At 37.4% G+C, this 22,365-nt stretch overlaps 1 protein-coding gene across 6 annotated transcripts in view; it reads right to left on the bottom strand.

The window, feature by feature from the left end:
• Nucleotides 1-2,815: 2,815 nt before the first annotated feature.
• dock10 (dedicator of cytokinesis 10) overlaps nt 2,816-22,365 on the bottom strand; it is a 104,848-nt gene continuing 85,298 nt past the window's right edge. For 2 of the 6 annotated variants that reach the window (XM_088912800.1, XM_088912801.1), the window contains exons 39-57: nt 21,382-21,480; nt 20,436-20,560; nt 20,005-20,120; nt 19,305-19,442; nt 18,722-18,904; nt 17,722-17,832; nt 16,926-17,141; nt 15,952-16,009; nt 15,349-15,447; nt 14,107-14,213; nt 13,840-13,962; nt 13,448-13,561; nt 9,927-10,073; nt 9,121-9,331; nt 7,943-8,133; nt 6,511-6,611; nt 5,792-5,930; nt 4,903-4,978; nt 2,816-3,468 (exon numbers count right to left, since the gene is read on the bottom strand). In XM_088912800.1, coding sequence (XP_088768926.1) covers nt 3,398-3,468; nt 4,903-4,978; nt 5,792-5,930; nt 6,511-6,611; nt 7,943-8,133; nt 9,121-9,331; nt 9,927-10,073; nt 13,448-13,561; nt 13,840-13,962; nt 14,107-14,213; nt 15,349-15,447; nt 15,952-16,009; nt 16,926-17,141; nt 17,722-17,832; nt 18,722-18,904; nt 19,305-19,442; nt 20,005-20,120; nt 20,436-20,560; nt 21,382-21,480 — 2,425 coding nt within the window. In that variant the 3' untranslated portion in view covers nt 2,816-3,397. The remainder of the gene's footprint in view (nt 3,469-4,902; nt 4,979-5,791; nt 5,931-6,510; nt 6,612-7,942; nt 8,134-9,120; nt 9,332-9,926; nt 10,074-13,447; nt 13,562-13,839; nt 13,963-14,106; nt 14,214-15,348; nt 15,448-15,951; nt 16,010-16,925; nt 17,142-17,721; nt 17,833-18,721; nt 18,905-19,304; nt 19,443-20,004; nt 20,121-20,435; nt 20,561-21,381; nt 21,481-22,365) is intronic. The other 4 variants (XM_088912805.1, XM_088912804.1, XM_088912803.1 and 1 more) reach the window with 4 other exon arrangements.

Genomic DNA, 22,365 nt, shown 5'->3' on the forward strand with positions numbered 1-22,365 from the left:
CTGTATAACGGTCATAGAATCATCATTGTAACTATGAAAGCCATTCAAAGATACAGTGATCTTTGCATTCATCCTCCTCAACTCATTATTTTAAGCAATTACATTACGGTTCAAAGATCTTAGTTTTCGTTTTTTTGCTTTGCAACATTTTCTTATTATTGTTTTCCATATGAAGACATGTTTTTCAGTTAACTTGAACCGTTCTTACATGCAACAGTATCACATTGTCGCTTTAACTTTAAAGTTATATTTGAAATTTCTTCCTTGGTTTTGTGTCTTGTGATTTTGTGATTTTACAAAAAATATTTATTCTCAGTGTCATGATGAAGAGTGTTCTCACAAAGAAAGGCAATGTATTAGTAATCCATCAATATTAAATGAAAACATATTTACTGATTTACAGTGACTTTGTTGACCAGGACTATAGGATGAAACAGCTTCTGGATACCCAGTAATATTTAAGACCGGTCTGGCAGTAAAATACTAACAGAGGATACGGAACAAATGCCATTCTGTTTTCAATGCTCAGGAAGACACTCCTGACTTTTAGTTAAAGGTCAGCACTATTCTCTCCAAGTTGTTTGATATGCACCACAACCCCCTTTCATTTCTTCTCCTTGGTCAGACACCCTCAAAGGATACTTCCATACTCTAACCGTGAGAGTATATTCTTCAAAGACCTCACTTTTGTGCTGGACTTCCTAAGTTCTTTTTTTCTTTCTTAGTAGTAGCTGTATAATTGTGAGGCGATCACTTGCACAAGACCTGGTCAGGAATCTGGCTCCCGAATTCTGGACATACCGAAGTTTCTTCAGTGTACATATCACTACATACAGCAGTGTAAATCTGTACACATATAGAATACTTGTATTTACGTTGAGGATGTGTTTCATCCATAAATAACGAGTATTTCTTAATGTCTGTAGCATTTGCAGGTACAATACTGGAGTACATTGTATCCCCAAGGCTTCTATGATCATTCTGGGTAACTGGACACCCCAGAACACAGGAAAACTGGAGCACACTCTTTATTCATTTAGTTTTTATAGACATGGGATACTCTTCCTTACTATATTTTATCTTTTACTTTGTTTTTTGAAAGATAATTTTTCGTTCTGTGTCCCAGCTGGGGCAAGACTTCCATCATTTTTTCGAAACAACAACAAAGGCCTCTACAAAGGGCCTGGTTATAGAGCAGGACAGTGTGGATGGCTGGATGCCTTGCAAGCCAATTAAACTCAGGAGAAGTGGGTTCAAATTAATCTGACAGCAGGGGCTAATTGAAGCAGGTGCTCGCAGATCAGGGACCTTCAGGTATTAACGCACAAGAGCACAATGCAATCCAACTTGTTACATACGTGAGAAAACACATGAAGTCACACAATTGAAGCTCTCTGGAGAGTCTCTGTGGATCTATGGATTTCAGTTCTTGGTATTAAATGGAAAAGTCAGTGCATTAGTTCAGAAGAATCATTTTCAGGTAAGGCACTGAAGAAAAAAAATAACAAGAACCAGATGCACAGGTTTAATAATTACTAAGGTGTCGCGATGTATTATACTGTAAATGTGGGTCCATTAATCTCTGTCTTTGCATGTGTGTTTAATACCAAAGACTTCCACATATTCTTCAAAGAGAAATGAGCTGAAAGGGGATAGCTGGTTCTTTCTCTGTTGTTCCACTGAACAGAAATAAGCAAATCTTTTGTTGCTGAATTTCCCAGAGGCTGACAGGACTATAAAGGCTGATTTCATCACATGGAGCCACTCCACACAGACCTTTCTGTTGTGGGGGTGAAGGGCCGAGCAATTATCTATAATTACACTGATGTGCTTGCGCTGTCACCACACAAATGGAAAGGAAATTAACTGTGTGCACCGTGCAGCTGGGCAATCACATATCAGTAGATTTTCATTTCAGAGGAGCTGCTAAATCTGTTGAAGCTGTTTCTTCAAATGTGAATACAAATGGCCATTTGACAACAAAGGTGGCAAACCGCATTATGAGAGAGAAACAGGGAGAGAGGGTAGTTTTTTGTGTTCTGAAACAATGGAACACAAATGGAAATTCAGGGACTCTTATTGGAGCTGTTCAAGATCATGAGGAGCGGCATATCTCTCAAAGTTTTGCACAGAGTGGTAAATGTAAAATTCACACCTACTTATCCATCTTCAGTTACACGCCTTTTCTGAACTCAGTTACACTTTAGGGCTCTTATTCAATCTACTGCGCTCCAACTGTCAGAACTGAACTGACGCAAAACCACTGTCTTGAAATGTAGAAAAGCTGACACCGATATCTTGAAAAGCTTGGATATGTAACATCCCGTATACAGTTCGGGTTTAAGTCATCCTCATTTCGTATAATTGAAATTGACTTCTACTTGATGTTAAAAATCCTTATAAGAATTACACAGTATAGTTGATTACTAAGTAAAACATACTAGGGATTATGTAAATTATAATGGTCGTTTAACTAGATCTTGGAAATCTCTTACATTGTGTGACTTATTATTATGTATTTACAATTGGCGATTAAATGTTAACTACAGCATATTAAAAGCAGATAAGGTGGAATTAATTTGTTCTAAAATCCCTTCAGCTGCCAATATTTTCTCTCAGTAACTGCATACATTGGCCAAACTCCAAAGCTTAAGCAATTCTCCTATGGAAAAAGCAAAAAACATAAAACATAAAAAAACAAAGCATAGAATCATTCTTATAACTCATTTGTATGCAATGTTTGATTATGTTTCCAACCTGATGAATATATGACTTGATAGAAAGAGGGCAGGTACGAAACACAGTAATCTGCTTGTTACAGACTTTAACAAATTTTATTTAAATGTTATACATAAAATTTAGTTACTTCTTTTTTAAAATTTCTCGAAACCCAAATTTCATATTTTATATAAAAAGGAACAGAAAAAAATTAAATATTAATTCTTATTTACATTTTAAAACAGTACACAAAATCAAAAATCCATTATAAAACATTGACTTTCCATTTAAAATCTGTAACTGGGAGTTGTGGGTGTTAAGAAACAAGATAGCTCAGTCTGATGCTATACATTCACATGAAGTACACAGCCTGGTTAAGGCTCGACAACACTATCCTCAGGGGGCTGGGACAGGCAGAGGGAACGCCGACATGGGCTAGGCCTTAAAAATCAACCGGTCTGGTGGTGTACAGACGTCATTCACATAACAGCAATCTGCAGCGAGTTCTGGATTTCCCTTGTGGTCCATTCCCTTATTTCCAGTTTGTAAATGTCACAGTTTTTTTTTAAACTTCATTTTGAAAAGAATACTGTACAGGTTCAACAGCCATTCTTGGTTTCATCGCAGTCAGTCGGTTTTGGCTGTTTCAGTGGCTCCTTGCTGGCTCGAGGCCACGGTTTTACTGATTGCTCGAAAGACGTGATGACGCTCCATTCCTTGTTGTCTTGAGGTGTCCTCCCTGTACACAATCTTTAACAGAAATGGAAAAAAAGTCTAAGCCAGGAGTATGGTTTACACTGCCATTATACGATGCACATATACAGTATCATCCAGGGAGATTCATAACAACAAACATTCATAAAAAGCAAAATGCAAAATATTTCTGAACATTGAGCTCATTGCAGCATGATTCATTCACTCAGTAATGTGACTCTTTTAACCATGGCTTTCTGGATAACTATTAACGTCTTTAAATAACAAACCAGCCGTTTCATAATGAAACATGACTTTTTAACCACAGAGTTACAGTAACAAAATACCCTGTTCTGTCCAGCTCCTAGGCAAAATGGAAGGAGCCTACCAGAGCCACAGTGGCTGATCTGGCCAGAGCTCATACCGATTTCTGTGGTGTTGAGCAGGCCAGAGAGCACGTCACATCGCAGGGATCACCCCTCAGCAATAACAGCACATAGGCTCTCCCTAATGGTGCTCACATGAGATTCTCCTGCCTGCTTTTTGATCTCAATCAGAGTGTTTCGTTTTCAACAGTAATTAAAAAATACTTAGCACACACCAGTTACTATATAGCTGAGGTGAATTGTTTTTTGCTTCAGTCACAGAAGACAGGGGTTTAAACCCATCTCAGTAGGATAAGTAGGGTTTAAACCACATCATTAGACGTACTGTAAATTATTTATTAATTACAGTATTTAACTACTTTGTGATAAGCTTCCTGTCATCTATAGACTTTTGGTGTATGATTTGCCTCCCCTAACACATACAATTGAATTAAATCAAAACATCAAACTCAGAGCTACAGTACATGTCAGATTTCATTCATTAGGAACAAACCTCCAGCAAAACAAAATCCCAAATACTGGATTTATCATTTAGATTGTTGGGTGATCATGTTATTAACTTAAAACAATTATTAATACCACAATCTGTTTTATGGTTATAAATAATTTCCTCCATTGACCCAAAATTACACCTTTCATTTCAGCTACAAAATAATGCAGGTTAAAGAGATAGTAGAATAAGAGACATACTGTACAGTACAGTGTCACGCTATTCCCTAAAAACAGATGTCAGTATCCTCCAAACTCCAGTGTTAAAAGGCCACCCTCATATCACTTTACATAGCCCCAGGTAAAATCCTTGGGACATTTTTTTCTGTTCAGATTTAAAAAAAAACCAACTTAATTTTGTCTGTAAATCTGTAAAGCATGCAACTAAAACGTGATTCTGAAAGGATGGAACAAAATCAAAGCATGAAGACAGACAAAACCAGTGCCCAGGTTTTGTTTGGCCACAGCCAAGGAAACAAAATGTTCGCTAACGTTTACTAGATGGATTGGTAGATTTCTTAACTAAGGCAAACATAAAGGGACTGATGAGTACTTGCCAGAGAGGTATAACCAAGCACTGAGAACAGAGAACGGGAAAGAAGAAAACATGACATACCAGTTTTGGAAACTGTTGCGAGTGAGATATTAGAAAGAGATGAGCAGAAACTGGAAGAGATGGTGCCATAATGCAGCTAAGGAAGAAAAAAAGAAAGCAAAGGAAAACATTGGGAAAAGTGTGGATACAGGTCAGCTCTGCCTGCAGTCTTCAGGCAGGGAGACGTGACAGAATCGTGTCTGATCTCAACAGACGCGCTCAGTTGTACCTCTGATTTCCTAAGAGCAGCAGGATCAAAAAATGAATATTATATGACATCTTGTCAATATTGTTAGGGAAGCATGGTAAGTACGTATATGTTAATATGTTAAATGAATCCTATTGGATGCTTCTACCTTGCAGTAAACCTAAAAAAAAGTGCAAACGTTATCATAAAAAGAAAATTCTCCTTATTTTTTATTAAAATAATAAGAAATTGCATGTTGAAACTTAATCAACTAATTAAAGACAATTAAAACAGTAATTCAAAAAAGTGTGTTTTGTGTAACCATCTATTGTTTTAATTATCTGTTATGACACGCGTCCTTAAACTTGTACTAAGTGATCCCTTGAAAAGCTGTGGAAAAGATCCTCGGTAAAAATCTGAAATAAATGGTCATTGTCAAATCGTTGTCGGGCATTACTAAGAAAATCATGACAATATAATAATGATTGTAATGACACTGCTTTACCATTTAGACAGTATGGAATAAAGCAGACAGTAGCACCTGTTAAGAATGGATGCAAATGAACCAGGGGATGGGTTTAGTGCAACCTGCTGTAGGCAGCAGAGCAATCTGCTTGGGTTGAACCTGAATTATGAGGCTAAATGTGTGTCCACCTCAGTCAACCGGTACAGGAGTCTCTGACCCATCTGCAGTGAGACGTGCCAGGGACACAGACAGCTCACCTGCTCATTCATGATACTGGAGAGCTCACTCAGCATGTCTTTGTAGTGGGTCTTCATCTCCTCCTGGTACTCCAGCTGGTCCTCCTTAATCAGGCGCTCGTTCACCTCCAGAGCATGCCCGCATGCTTCTGCAAACTGCCTGCAGCAGCAAGAGGCACATCGCACGAGAGCGACAATCAAGTCTGATGTGCCATTACTTGACTCTGTTCAGTAATATGTATCTTTCCTCATTATTTATCAATTTCTTCAGCAAATGATGCTGCCCAGTACTGCAGAATGAGAAATGTTCTACAAGTACTCCCACCAAGAAGGGATATAAGGGCTACAGACCTTCGATTTATTCACTCAACTGCATTTTTTAATCTCCATGGTAGAATGGAATGTAAAACAATAAATCAATCTGTAGACAGATCCAATCTCAAACTTCTAGGGTACTGAGTGTTCCAGAAATCATTCAGGTTTACACGACAAACTGAGAAAACCGAAAGGCTCTATAAATTATGAAAATTATGAGGAATTCAAATCTCTAGGTTGAAGCCATCTCCGGCAATGAAACAGGATATTTTCCCAAATGTGTTCTACGCCTCTCCGTTTCTTGTCATCTGTTTCTGATGTGCAATTCTACTTGGTGACCTATCTAGGCTAGCATTTCATGTTTGTCTTCTTTTAATTTTGAATTAAAATGACTCGCAGAAGAAACAAATGACCACAAGCATTACCTGAAAATCTCTTTCAGGAGTTTCACTTGGTTGTCGGGATACTTCTTTGCATTCTTCTCCTCCAGGAAAGCTCGGGCGTACGCCATCGGGCCAGCATTGACCTGCAACATTGGAGATTTCATTCACCAGGAGGCCCAGTCAAGGGCAGCACGGTGGTGCAGTGGTCAGGGACAATCGCCGCACAGGGGCCCTGGGTTCAATTCCAGACCTGGGGAGCTATCAGTGCGGAGTGCGTATATCCTTCCCATGTTCGAGTGAAACTCCGGTTTCCTCCCACAGTCCAAAAACATGCAGCTGGGTTAATTAGCCTCTGGGAAAATTGGTTGGTCCTGGGTATGAGGATGTGCATATGCATGTCTGTGTGAAGGACTATGCCCGTCTGGGCTGTACCCTGCCTTGCGCTCATTGCTTGCCAGGATAGACTCCCACCCCCAGTGACTCTGATTTGGAAGCAGCACTTAGAAAGTGGAGGGGTGCTGGATGGAGACCCTCCTGTCGACAATGCAGTGTAGCACAACATATTAGTTGTAGTAAAGCTGCTGGACGTTCAGTCATCATAAGCATTTCTGTCATAAAAACGCAGAGCAGGCATTCCGAAATTCAAGCATATGTAATGTGGGCAGCCAACGAACATTAAAAGATATGGTGATTTGGACAGTCACTGCATAAAGGGTTTTGTTTTCCCTTTCCAGCCCTTTGAATAAACTGTTCTGCACACATTACATCACATTCCTCTGGAAAGACTGAAATGTTTGCATGTTAATAAACTGACTGCTAATCACTAGTGCAATACTGCCTTAGAGGATGCTCCAAAAAGAGAAAATGTAAAAAGAAAATTCTATTTTCGAGACCCTAGAGGATTAAGTTAATGGGGATATTGTCATAAACCTTAATCTGTGTGCTATTTATGAATGCCTATTGAAATTAATCCAGTATTACTTCAGCCTTTCTTTTGATATAATCATGTTTTAGACAAAGAACGGTGAGCAAGCATAATCCAAATTAAACTCTTATGTGAAACATGGTCTTGGAATTGATTTAAGGCTCTTTTGTAGAAAAGGATTAGGTTGCAAATCTTCTAAGACACGTCTCTGGATGTATGTTAGTAAGAGGCTCACTCAGCTATACAACAGCATGGCAGCTAGCACAGCAATCAAAAAGGCAGCTGCTGTTATTCTTTCATTTGTGAAGTTTGCCTTTTAGAATTTCAAGCAGCAACTTAAAATTTCAAAGCACAAGCACAATCTTAACATACGCATTCCATTATTCTAATTTTTCAGGCAGAATTAAATCAAAGAAGTGCTCTCTATTTCATTTCCTTCCATTCACAAGACATGACAGCAGATCGCATCTCAACTCCCAGACTAATGGAACAGCTGGAGGTTTCTCTGGCCCTGTGAAATTTAAACACCTGCTGCTTTCAATACATTACCTTGACACTAACACTGCCCTGAAGTTTCAGCTGCAGCCTGATCATGTCCACCTCCTCCATGAAGCAGAGCTGGTTGAGCTCTGACACCTTCCGTGACATTTCATCAATGGCCACTTCAATTGGGTTGAGCTCTGTGCTTTGCTGGTCAACAACCTGGATACGTTTCTTCACATATGGAAATGTAGAGCTGGCTGCAAGGCAGACCAAAAGGAAAAGAATTATGAGCAACTTTATTTACATAGAATACACAACCGTAGACCTCTAAATCTTTGTTAAAGGGAAACCTGACATTCCCTAGTATTTCAAGACACAAATAGAAAAGACAGTTTTGTATTTTACAACAGGTATAGGACACTGAACAGTTAATAAAACAGCGTAGGCTGCAAAGGAACAAGTAATAGGTTTATTCCATGCTGAAAAGAGAAGAAAGAAAACACAACGTTTCGGCCGTGGAGCCTTCTTCAGGTGAGAGGGTGTGAGGTGCTCCTTCTTTTCTTCCTTCTTTTTTTTCAGCATGGAGTAAACCTATTACTTATTCCTTAAAAACATTTTAGTTTTGAAACGAATATGAAAAAAACAGGTTCAAATATTTAAATCCTCAGTGGAATGGATAAAGACAGCCCTGTGGAATTCTGCAAAAACCCATGGTGGGAACACAATCTTCAGGACAGTAGAAACTGCATGGAGGTGTATTAAAAATCGAGAACTGGAGGTATGGCAAAGGGCTGTAGAAATATTCCATATGTTACACAGCAAAGTTGTTAAAGTCGATGCTCTGGTTTCTTTCAAAAAACAACCGGTTGAGAACTTTGGATCAATTAGCTATGAACGAGCAAACATGCTTGATGGGCCAAATGGCCTGGTCTTGTCTGTAACGTTCCTTGTAATCGTATAAGACTGGCAAGCAGGATGTCCATTAGTAACTAAGCAATGGAGGACGGAGGACTTCAGCTGTTACCCTCTCACAGCACTCTAGAAAAGAGTATGATTTAGAATCACCCTGCAACTGGATACGTTTACATGGTATTATTGGCATTGTGGAATAAATCCAACCTACTGTGAAGTGAAAGGCAATCGTGAAGTAGTTTTCAAGTACCATTAATGGATACACATGACTCTGTAATCTGTTGTCTGGGATTATTCAGCTAATATTTTCAAGAAGAAAACTATGGACGCACTTGTCAAGATAGTTCGTCTTTTGCACTGCTCTTCAACGTCCCCATGCTTTTTCCCAGACAGTGTAAAGGGAGTCTCAAACACAAAGCGTTTGATGTTGTGATGTCTCTCAAAGTCGGTCTTCTTTTCTTGAAGCTCTTTCTCATCAAAATATGGAGTTACGTACGTGACCTGAATATAGGCGTATTTTGGATCCAAATCCTTAGGGTTGACCTAAAACAACATAGAGATGGCAGAGAGAATAAAATTAAAATATTTCTTTTCCACACGATCCCGCTCACTGTTTTATCATGATGATACAAGTGCGTTTAGTCAGTTACCACACAATGGATTTTAGATGGTAATAAGCTTTCAGATTCAGACTATAAACAGGAATCATTCACTGGCTGTGTAAAACCACCTGAGTATCTCACAAATGAATTGTATTTTAATTTGTAGTTCTGTCAAAGAAACTGTTGTGTACACAAAAACAGCATGTAGACAAGTGAAGCCAAAACATATTTATCTCGAGAATGTAATCAAAATGAATAATTGATCCAATTCAAACATGAACTCATTAGAAAGGTCACTCCATTTAAAAACAGTTGAGAATTTATGGCTCTGAACAGAAGTGACCACAATCTTACAGTACTACATAGTGCACTTCATTCTCTGAACCTAAATAAAATGTATTGTTACTGGGTGTTATAACATTCTTCTGAGGAAATATTTAATGTGATGCCCACAATAACAATGCACTATAAACAGCTAAACTTTACCTTATGTCTTTCCTGAAATAATAATTAAAAACAATTTGGTTTAAACGCACCTTGTTTGAATCCTGGATCATTTTTACATTGTCTGCTCCAAATTTATCGGAATACAGTTTTAGCAGCCTCTGGGATATTTCTGAAAGACCTGTCAGCTTGGGCTCTTTGTATATGAATTCTTTGCTCTCCTCTTCTTCAAAAAATCCCTGTAAAAGATAGATGGTTATATTATATTATGCTGTATTGTGCTGTCTTTTCAAATAACCTTACATGTGAAGAGCCTGCAGTAATTGTAGATCTATCTTTGAAGATTGTTGTTAACATTTTAGCTTTCTGTCCACTGAAGGTGAATCTTACAACAAAAATGGTTTTCAGAAAAATACAGTAGATTCTGGAGTGCTATCATTCAAGGGAACTGCTGAAAAAATACACAAAAAGAACAACTCTGCTTGATAGTGGGAAACTTGCATTCCGAAAGCTGAAAAGAACTGTCACAGAAAAGAAATTTCCTTCTCTTGTGTCTTTTTTTTAGATTAACTGGCTAATAAGGAAAAATCATCCTACTAATGTATTCATCATCAAATCTGGGAGATCTCATGGAACAAAAACAAATCCAAATTTAACAATCATTTGCCTTGATATTTTATTAAAGAAAAAGTGTTGTTGAGCAATTCATTATCAAATACTGAAATATTTTATTGTTTGGTAAAATAAAGCCACTAAAATAAGTATTCAAAATATCAGTACATGACAGGGCTAATGAGGAAACTGCAAATACTTCAGGGTTTTGTAAGCATTTATGCATAAGCACTAAAATTAACACCTGTCGAATACGCTTAAAAAGAAAGCAGAAGAGTCCATACTTGGTGAGAAAATAAATGAAAAAAAAAACAACCTAAAGACTTTAGCCTGACCAATTATATTATAGGGGTCACTGTGTTTGATATTTGTCAAGATCCCTTAAGCCTTTTTTGCCCAAAGTGAAAATGTTGTCTGCTATAGCACCATTATCCATAAAGAAGCACCATTAAGAATCTTATAGAAATTCTTTTCATTATTTAGTGAAATATAGGATATTATATAAATATTTTTGTTCATTTTTTCTGTGAACCAAAGAACCTGTTTTAATGGAGGGTTATTTTTATTGTGATGGTTCTTGTTTTTGGTTTTATAGAAAATCCAGCCATTTATAAAGAAGCACAAGGCCTGAGACTGTTAGAAGACTTTCTTAGTATATACTACCACCCTGTGGGGAATGAGGGTATTGTTGTGAACATGGCACACATAACATCTGTAATCTGAGTAGTAAGGACAGCGGGGCCTTAATGCCCTTATTAAGATCACACTCAGATTTTGTAGCACCCCCCAGATTAGCACAAAATTGTGAAAAGATCTGGAATTTTGTTTGGGTTGGAACTATCAGCAGCAGGGTTTTAACTAGGTCCAGACCTCTATTTGACTTTTAAACGTAAGATTGAGCAAACCAGCAGGAATGACTCTGTGTGAAAATATTCCCGCAAGGGGAATTCATTACCCAAACAATATAAAAATAATCACAATGCAAGTGGATTTAAACTTAAGTTTTTATAACTGAAATGTGATTAAATGAACACAAACTTGTTACATACCGTGAGTATGCCTGACAGACTTCTACATTTTCAAACGAATAGTTTGGCCTAAATCATTTAATTTATTATAAGATGTTAAGTTCTCACGTTGACAATTTTCTCTGGGCATTGTGGACTTAGGTGTGACAAAACAACACAGGTGTTAATGTCAAAGGGAATTATTTACAGCACATTAGAAGTGGAATGGAAAGAAGACCTAATAATGAAAAGGAAGCAATTCCAAAAGCAGCAAGTCTCAGTATGTGAAGGCAAAATTACTGTGGTGTAATGGCAGACGAACACAGTTTTAAAACCTTAATGAAAAAATAGATTCTCTCAGCCATTTCTGCTACAATGTTAACCATATTGGTGTCATGTAATATTAAGCCAGGAAAATTTGAAAGAGTTAAGATGACATTTGAAATCTATGGAAAGGCCACGGAGAAGAATATAAGGGGATTTTGAGGGAATGTAAAATGTAAGTGTCTAAGATATTATATGTACACATAATTGCCTGAGATTATATATATACACACGTGTGTATATATGTATATGGTATATAAAGAACAACTTTAGTGTACTTTAACGTATGACACCAACAGAAGCACGTTAGGAACATTATGCAACAGTTAAGAAAATTCAAGAGAAACGAAAAACTTACCACTGCCTTGAAAAAGACAAAAAAGGAAGAAAAGAGCAGACGACTGCATTAAAGAGGCTCAGACTAGAGCTAACCTAAAAGAAAAGTACTAAAAATACACAAGAGCTCTTTGCGTTTCGCATGCCACTCTTGAATCACAGTCACTCTTTAAAGATGCTAATTGACACATAACATGAAGTGCTTAGGGAATAATATACAGATACCAAAGGTAGGATACCAGTGACATTTTTTCACCTCTCACACCACTGATCCCCACTTCCAGTCGAATTTTACTAGGTCTGTCTTTGTGTTCACAAAGCAACCAAACCACAGAGTTTGGGGTTGAAACCTGGATGTAGAATATTACCCCACAAAGCTTAAAGCTAATACTGTTTTCTATCAATTCTTAGTGCAGTATAAATTCGGCAGACCATGAAGGGTTTACTTTCTCCCTTCCCTGGGACCACCTGCATTTCAGGACACTTGTAATACCGGCAAATATTGAACTGGTTTTTCAAATTGAGCTGCTGATGAACTGCTAAATGTTTAGCTATACTCTTACACAGCTAACAAAATTCAAAATTCAGCTAGGTAAAATGTTTTTTTCTGTAGTTGCAGCCTTGTGTAGTGATGTTTGGAAAAGGTTTTTTCAGGCATGTCTATGTTATACCTCTCTATAATTGGTGTTTTTTTTGTTAAATACACTACTATTTATGTAAGAAAAATATTAAACAAAGTAAAAATCATATAAAGTGATTTTACAAAGGTGGTTTTACAAAGTAAACTTCAAGCAAGTGTACTTAAGCGTATATTGTATATTACATTTGTATCATATACAGTACATTACATATTTTCTTTCCCGCTTTATGTTAATGGTATCTTACTTTAAGTCTCTGTATATTATTCTAAAAGAAAATGCAAACAAAACAGAAAACACTCTGCAGAAATCCACAGAAGCAGAAGGCTTAAACTTAGAAATGTAACCAATGTATCCACAAAAGCCAACCACAATATTTTTATATAATCTAGAAATGCATGAACATTGAGAAAAAAAACCCAAGAGGAAAGAAGCTGTGTTAATTATATTCGACCTTAATTTTTCCTGACAACTGCTCAGTGGAAAGTATTGTTAAAATAATTTGAAAATAGTATACATTTCTCATGTGTCGGATTATAGAGACAGCCTGTTGTTTTGATAAAGGTGGCCAGCAGGTCATATTATCTACTGTCACAGATCTGATATCTTGCTCAGTGATCCTGGTGAGACTTTCTCTTTTAAGGCCAAAGTCACAAAGAGTCTAGAGAGACAAAATATTGTATGATTACCGCTTACCTGACCATAAAAGGCAACTCGGTAGTATCTGCCAAACAGTCGTTTCTCAGAGTTCACCACTTCTGTCACCTTGAGATATGATCGATGGATGTCATAGTACAATTCTGACAGCCTCTGTGAAACAGGGACATGGAAAAGAGTTACTGAATAACTAAATCATTCATATTCAGTGCACTGGAATGAATAAGCTGCCTTGAGGCATGTCTCCTTCTCCATGTTGCATACAATATTAGGCTGCACATTAAAAAACACACTAATGTTTTAGATTTCACTGATATGCAGCAACAGAGGACAGAGACAAGGACAAAACAAACTAGATTCTTTTTAATTTTCTTCTACATGAAAGACTATGAAACACTGCCCGATCTGAAATCCAAAACGAAACCGCTTACTTTGAAATCCCTTCTCTTCTCAAACACAGCGATCACAGGCTTGCTGACATCAGCGATGAGCTCGTGTCTCTCCGATTTCCAGAGGTAGTCGACACACAGCTCCAGCTGCTCCACGAGACTGTCCTGGGAAAGTCAGAGAGCACAGAACCAGCTTCAGCGTTCGAGAACATCAAAGGGCATATTCACGAAGAGGTACCTATCTCATCTCCACTGTACCCCCACCCTTCTTCCCTCGCCTTCAGAAGAGCAGTGGACGCCATCTCTTACCTCAATATAGGGAGTATCTTGCATTCCTGTGTCTTCCTTCATGGCTCCCTCTTCTTTTACATTAGGGGTAATGCAGAGAAACGCTGCCCAGCCCATTGCAAAAGAAGCTGAAGTTTGGAACACAAGCATTTTAGAACATGCGCCTATCACTTGACAAATACAAAAACAGCATCCATTTACACCTAATTTGTCCAGCAAGTTCTTAGTAGTGTGTAAAAAGTAAAACAGTCCAGTCAGAGGAAAGCCTACAGCCTGCAGTCCTTATCTGTCTGTATCCTGGTATCCTTTTTTATCATCACTATGTAATTAATTATTTCTCGAAGAATACATCTATGATATTGTCTGCTTATGGGATCGCACTATTACATATTCGAAAGTCTATCTCAACTCGATTTTATATACTGGGTGCCGCATAGTTAAGATAATGCAATTTATCATTAGTTCAGGTAATGGAAAATTATTCCGCGTGATTTTTTCGTTAAAGCAGACTCTAAGTGCATTGATCTCCTTGTGACTTCTCTGCAATCCGGTTCTTCTGTAATTGCTTGATTTATTTTAATGGAAACAGTGGGAAAGCTGAACAACTTGAACAGATATTTTATATAAAGGGGATACTGTGGCAATTGTAAAATATCTAAGAATTTAGTTTGGAAAGAATCCATATAGACACTGAATGTACTCAATACCAAAATAAAAATTAAGAAATGATATGAAGTGAGCCAAGACACTCCTACACAATAGTGTAACTTTTCCAGAAAAAAAACATTCTTAAAGAGTATTTTGCCAAAACACTGTTTGGCAGGGACACTGTCATTAAAAATAATGAGAAATTGTATGGACATACTTGTGAGCACATGCAGAGTGCAAATGTTTGTATTAAGTTTCCATACAAATTCAACTATTTAATTGTAATCATTACTTTCATTGTTTGTTTACAACAGAGAGCATTTAATCAATTTAATATAGAGGAATAAATTAACACTCTGACACTGAAGTAAGGTGAATTAAACCTGTCATCAGTGATTATTTATCTGTTATCTATGGTGAGAAAGAGCACAAATAACAAATACTCTACAAGTTTGCAGTATCTCTTCTCTTTATGAGACCCACCTAAGTAATAATGATTTTCAATGCCAAAGACATAGTTCAGCATCCTAACCCACTTCTTAATGTAACAACCCCTCCAATGAAATACAGTCACAGTGTAAGTTATACATTGATATGTGTGATTAAAACACTCACATTCTCCATCTCGAGATGTTAGTAAGTGGTTATAGTTAATAACATTTGCATCCTCTGCGAACACACTTGAGTTCCGAGCCTTTTCTGTTTTCCAGTAACCTGTGTTAAGGTAGGAGTTCAACAATTTACTGAGAGTGTCTTTAGGAATTAGAACATGCTTATAAACAAGTGTACGTTTTATGAATAGAAAAGGCATGCAAACATTTGCAAGCAGCAGTGCAGAATAAAATAAAAATGAGCATAAAGGAATAACTGCATCAGGCAAAAGCAGTTTTGCAAATGTGAAGCATTATACATGGATATTCAATATTCTGCATCGTAGGAAGCATAATTACCTGTTCTTCCGTATCAGCTAATACACAAGATTAAGGGACTCAATCACTCCTCTGTCAGGGTATTCTGGATTTCATTATAATATATGGAAGGCAATAATAACCCACTGATGCAGACTGTAGAATAGCCGTGGATGTTACAGTTGAAAAAGCTGGGAGTTAGCAAAAGGCTCAGGATCTCAGTCGCTTCGATTTTTTTGTGTGGAAAGGATTTCAGTGCCTCATGCTCTCAGCAGCTGTGCGATCAAACCATTTTTACCAAAATCCTTACCTCTCCTTTTCAAATATTCTGCGATGAGAGCAGCAATATGGATGTAACACATGGCAGCCTAGGAGAAAAGAAGTGATTAAGAATACTACAGAGTTTACACAGCTAACACCAAAACCACAACACTGGGAATATTCTGAGTTCAACAAGGCAAAATGCTTGTTTTCCTCCTTTTAATGTGTAATGAAAGCCATACTACATTTTTATCTGCTAGTAACTGAAATATAAAGATCATCTAGATGCTTTTGTGGCAATATCTATAGATAGGACCACATCATTCTGTTGTTTGGCATCATAAACGGAGGAATAGCATAATAATGCAAAGCATAATGAATTCATAACAGCAAAACTGTAAAAACTGCAGTCATACTTAAAGTGTGATTTAACTGTTTAAAAAAAACACAAATCCATAAATAGGGACTGGGAAATTCAATGTGCTTACATTTTAAGAAACCCTTGCAACTTTTTATACAGTATAAAAAAGTATAATGTGAAATATTTTATGAAAATTGCTCGAGTCTAAAAGTCTTGATAAGAATATTTATTTCAACATAGAGTTTGCTTATTATTGATAATGCAGTTTGAACAAAAGTAACTATTCATAATTCTATCCAGAATTCATATTTCTGTTGACCATGTCAACTTCAGCAGATATACAGGTGATTCATACATGCTGTTAAATTCTGTTATTCCCAAATTTCAAACTGCAAGACATGTTTGACCTAATGGAGCAAGAAAACCCTAATTGTTCTTAATTAATCCTAATAAGTGTTTAGTGTGCGCTCCTAGTTCTAATGACATTGCTGTACATTAATATCCCAGCCACTGCTCACTAAGCAGTTGACATAAGCATTGAGAGGCTGGCAAACATTGAGATATTTTAGGCTCTGAGACCAGACGAAGCTCTGGAATGTCTGCGCCCCTCAGTGCGGGCTTCTCTCGGTCATGGTCTGTGACCCACGGCTTCGCCAGCGTACCTCCGAGAGGTCTCCGTTCCTGACGTGGATCTTCGCCATGCTCTCCAGCCAAGTCCGGCGCAGCTCGGGCGTGCTGGCGTACGAGTTGGCCAGGCTGTACTGCAGGTCCACAAGCATCTCGGGGTCTTTCTCATGTTCCTTCATCTGCGACGTGGCCATCAGCACTGTCCTGATCCTCTTGGTCAAGTCCTTGACCTCAGCTGGGAAGGAGGTGTTCTGAGGAAGCAGAGTGCAACATTAGGAGCAGGACCTTTCAGCGGGAAATCACTTGTGCCACTTGTGACACTTGTAACAGCAATACCTTTCTAACCAGACATGTTCATTTTCAGTTTGAATCTCACCGAAATATGCATGCATGGCACGAAAGGAGATACATTTAAATCATTAAGGGCTTACAAATGCTTCTCTTCCTACCTAATACATACAAAGGAATGAAATTCTCATGGACTTTCAAACTAGATTAATCTCTAGGATACACTTTTATGGCAGGGCTAATATATGTGCATATTAAATTAGTCTTGTCAAACACCACTATCATTTGCACTCATATAGTATGATGCTGTTCTCACAAACTACAGGTAAATGGCAAAAAAGCAGAGACACACTAGTGCACTCCTCCTGTCAGAACACACCTTTTAACATTTTATCTGACTTATTCATCTTGGTTTGCTGAAGAGACCTGTACTGGTGTTAATCTACCACGTACAGTAACATAACCATAACCTATACCTATACAGAATACTGAAAATAGTGAAAAAAAGTGGAAAAAATAAATTATCAGAAAGAAAAAACTTACTTTTAAGGGTGCATCACCATTGGCAAAGTTATTTATTATGGCTAGAGACTGCTGAAAACGTGATCCTCCGATTCCTGCATCGGCTATCAGCTGGCTAACAGCTTTGATCAGCTATGAAACGAGAGAGGAGAGAAGGAGCACAATGCCACATTTCTGTTAGTCTTGTAAAAGGTCTCGCAAGGATCAAAAGACAAAGTTCTCTACAAGATGTTTGGAAATGATTCAGAGAAAGGCAGCGCTGCAATGCGAGCTCTTAAAATACGGCAGAGATTATATCTGTGAGGCCGTCGTGTCTTATTCATAAAATGACTTGGTTTATTTGATCCTTGATGGAACACAATAGCAACTGGAATGCTAAAATCACCCAGTCAGCTTCCGTATTCATAGCGCAGTTTCAAGATATTGTTGCATGGAAAAGGGTGATAAAAGCTTACACTTTCCCATTTTTTCCATGTGTGTTGTCAAAAATATGAAAATTGTGAGCAACAAAACACACAGGTGCAGTGAGAACTTCTAACTTGTGAGATCTCAAGTCATTCTGTTCAATGCTCAGGATGACGTAAACAGGCAATTTATGAAAATTAAATGAATTTATGGAAATTAAAATTAAAATAGATGAGAACCATTATTCACAGTATTGTAGACAGACGAGAGCTTAAATCAGTTAGCTGTAAAATCCATCTGTTATCCAAAGTGCACTAAGAATGTTGAGTATCACACTGAAACCTGCAATCCAGGCTCCCTCATCAATATCTGTTTTAAGGTATTGTCTCTAGTGGAAATCAATACATTTTAATTCGGGAATTAAGGAGTATCATTCAACCAGATGAAGAAGTCTCCTCTCTTTTGATAAGCGTTTATCAGTTTAAAAGAAAGGAAATTCCACTTCAGGTGATCTAGATTTAGAGCATTTGAAAAATTTATATTCAGTTTATTATATTCCAGGGAAGGATCTAGAATCATCAGGATTAGGATGGTTTATTTCAATGCTAGCACTAACCTGCAAATGAGATCGCACAATGGACTTCCCTTTGGTGAATTCAAAGTTCTTCCTCATGAAGAAATAGAGCAGAGCAGACGCCTCAGTCTGTGTGGAACTGGACCTGTGGTTGCAGCACTTCAGAATCTCGTAGCACAACGACCCACAGAGGTCAGCTTTTCCTTGGAAGAAAGCTGAAGGAAACTATAGCGAAAAAGAAAAAAAAGTGATCACACTAGTGTCTTTATGTTTCTGCTTTCATGAGCATCATAACTTTCAAATGACCAATTACTGGGCAACCAATATAACTACTGTATATGTCCACCAGCATCCTTTTGTATTCAAACACTTAAGAATATTGCCTGTTATTTCTATTCCAGTAATGACCCTTCTACAGGATCAAAGGAAAGTTAGATTTTAAAACTAAACGTGCAAACATTTAAAAAAATGCAGATATTTTTAAATAGCAGTACATCAGTAAGCCCTTTTCTAACATGCTCTAAAATGAAGGGACAATTATAACTTTACAGTCCCAATGCCATGTGTTCAATGTCTGGAATATTTTTTTGAATAAGGATACAAAACGTAATCGAGAGCGAATCACCTTGTGGATGAAGAACCGCAAAGCTGCAAACACGTGTTTAAGCGCTGCGGTGGACTGATTGATTTGGAAGAACAGGAGATAGGTATCGAAGACCTTTCTCATCAGGGAATTCTGGCCGTCATCCTGCTGCAGTTGTTTCTGAATAGAAATGATCAAATTAAAAAAAAAAACATCAATACTAAAATAATTCCCTATAGTTGTTATATTGTTATAATGTACAATGTACAGTGTGGGCCATACATAAGTATAATACATTGTAATTAGATTTTTAATTATATTTGCATTCTGTTTCAATGCTTTTTTCTTTTGCATACTCCAATTACTGTACATTATGATTCACTGTTTTTTATTTTCTAGTCTTACTAGAGAACATTTATATAAGTAGTCTTAGCCAGAACTGATAATCTCACTGTTCCTTGCCCATCACCACGTTCATCATTAAATAACAAACTGTCCAGAATATTAGGGATTCCAAGCAATTAAGGTTGCAAAGACCAATGTCAACTGAACACAAAAGGCTGAAGAAGTAGTATGGTATGAGCAAAAACAAAAGCAAAGAATAAATTTAGATACATGTTGATCACAAACATGATGACAATCTGATTAACATGACGGTTCACCTGGTACAACACAAACACAAAAAAAAACTACTTTCTTCTCCTACAGTCTACAGCTCAAATTCAATGTCAGTTTCATTTACCTTATGGTGCTGTGTAAAAAGTCCAAGTATATCCAGGACAGTAAGGCAGACTTCGGTGGCAACATTTGCTTCTATATCTGTAGGGCTTATGGAGTCTGTCTCAGCCACGTTGCTGTCTAAGAGCAAACACAGACATAAGATAACACATTTTAAGATAAATAATGGAAGTCAGTCGATGGCTGTTAAACACTGACTTTATATTTGAAAGAGCACACCATGTTTTAATACTCACACAACTACAATTACTTTATACTGCATTTCACTCTATATAACGTGAATGCAGCCACATTTCTCACACCAGTGCGATACATTTTCCAATGGAGTAAAAACGTTTAAAAAGCTCTCCCCATACTAAAATACAATTACCACTGAAGTCAGTCAGAGCCTGTTTGAAAACACTAGGTTCAAGCATCCACAGTAAGAAGACTTACTGGAATTTGCATTGGCATTTTCCATCATTTGCAGCAGTTTGGGGTTCGAAAGCGCATTCTTCCCTCGTATGATGGGCATGGTCTGGGAGCGCGCGTGTCTGTGGCCGTCCTGACTCGAGTGCATCCTGATGATGTGTGGAGAACAAGCAGACAGCATGTCAACAACCACAGCCCTGTCAGAACTCCTGGCCCTCCAGAAACCCCAGCTTTCAGGAACACAGCAACTGTTTAACAGGCATTTCAGAGGTTTTACTCTAAAGTAGTAATCATAATCTAAAACAATCCCCTCTAAAGACTTGTATCCCTTTAAAAAGGAACATTGAAAGACATAGTATTAAGGTATCATTGAATAAGGGACACAACACACATTGTGGACAAGTCTACTTCCTAAAATTGTTTTTTTTATCAGTTCTTAAGAGTTTTACAAACAAGAGAATGAAGGCTGACTTAGGTGTACAAAACAAAGAAATCCCATGAATGACATGAGGCATGAGTGCTATTGTGTTATGTATAAAACGATGCTTTTTATATTAATGACAAAATGTTCTTACTGGGATATATAAATACAAATCACCTCAAAGGTGAATCCCATTGTTTTAGTTGTAAATATACTGTATGGTTGATCAGTTATTGTATATAATCAACAAGTGCAGTAGAATTGTATTGTTTTTAAGATTTATCCTACAGTACATCATTAGCTAACAGACAAATTCAAGCACAGTAACCAGCTTTCAGGACAACAATCTAAATCAAAATCAGAGGACATACTGCATGAAAAAAACTACACTGACACATTAATAAAGCAATTGTATGTGGTGAAATTCATGACTGGGACACCAAAGCAGCAAATGCTTTATGAGCCTGTTCATTATATCATGTATCTAGTGGGTAGGTGTCCCTTCATCTATCGGATTTGAAACCCGGGCTCGGAACTGGATGTGTTTACCATTGTGAAAGAAGACCAGTGGCTTGAGAAGAGCTAGACCCTTTGAGAGTGCCATTGTTCTGGGTGGCCTGTGCGAGTTTAACTGCCGCAGCTAACTTCCTGTACACATTGAATGAAACCAACATAAAAAAAAAAATCAGGTGGAGGTTACTGTTATTATTATTAACTATTATCTACTACACGCGAGAGGAAGCAAAGCAGTAGGGGCAGTGTAGGATTGTGCAAGTAGTGTTAGTAATATCAGTGTGAATGATTAGAATTATTAGTAGCTAGTTTAGGAGTAGTATAAAAAAAAGGATTCTGAACTTTGCCTCCAACATCTCCTATATTATCTGTCTTTCAAGGTAATATCAACTTACAGGTAAAGCCATGAAGACTAACTGTGAGACAGCTAAATAAATTGTTTGATCTCTCTTCGTATCTAAATATAACTCCTGGGTAACCATACTTCTTCTGTAGAAATAAATGAAAAGAAATTTATATGAAGAGATATGAAAAGGTCTAGAAACATTGTCAGTTAAAATTTAGACAGTGAATATAATACTGTAGGTATTGGAGCATTAGCTCAGACAAAAACCACATCTCTATTAAAGTTAAATTACAAAAATTAATTTGATGGAGCCCATTGTACATTGTTTTGTGAAATAATTTAATCCGGTGTCCCACCTGCCAAATACAGTACATCTTCTATGACTGAACGCTACAGGTCTTCACTGTGTCATTTGGTTTTTAATTATGTTTGGCTTTAAATAAGGAACTTGACTACTGTCAGTCTGTCTCAACTAATCTGGCTCCACTGGAGGCTTTCATTCTGAGTGACTGGGACAGGGTAATTTATGAGGCCTCTTGGAATTTCTTCTGTAAATGCATCTGAATTAGTTCATATTAGATGTTTTAAGCAAATTAGGTCTTGCAAGTTGCACCATAACCTTAATGTGAAGGTACAGAAGGGGCCCAACATTTTTTAAATCTATTTTACAGACA

This window comes from Atractosteus spatula, chromosome 4 (genome assembly GCF_055471065.1).
Source record: "Atractosteus spatula isolate fAtrSpa1 chromosome 4, fAtrSpa1.hap1, whole genome shotgun sequence".
NCBI classification, from domain to species: Eukaryota; Metazoa; Chordata; class Actinopteri; order Semionotiformes; family Lepisosteidae; genus Atractosteus; species Atractosteus spatula.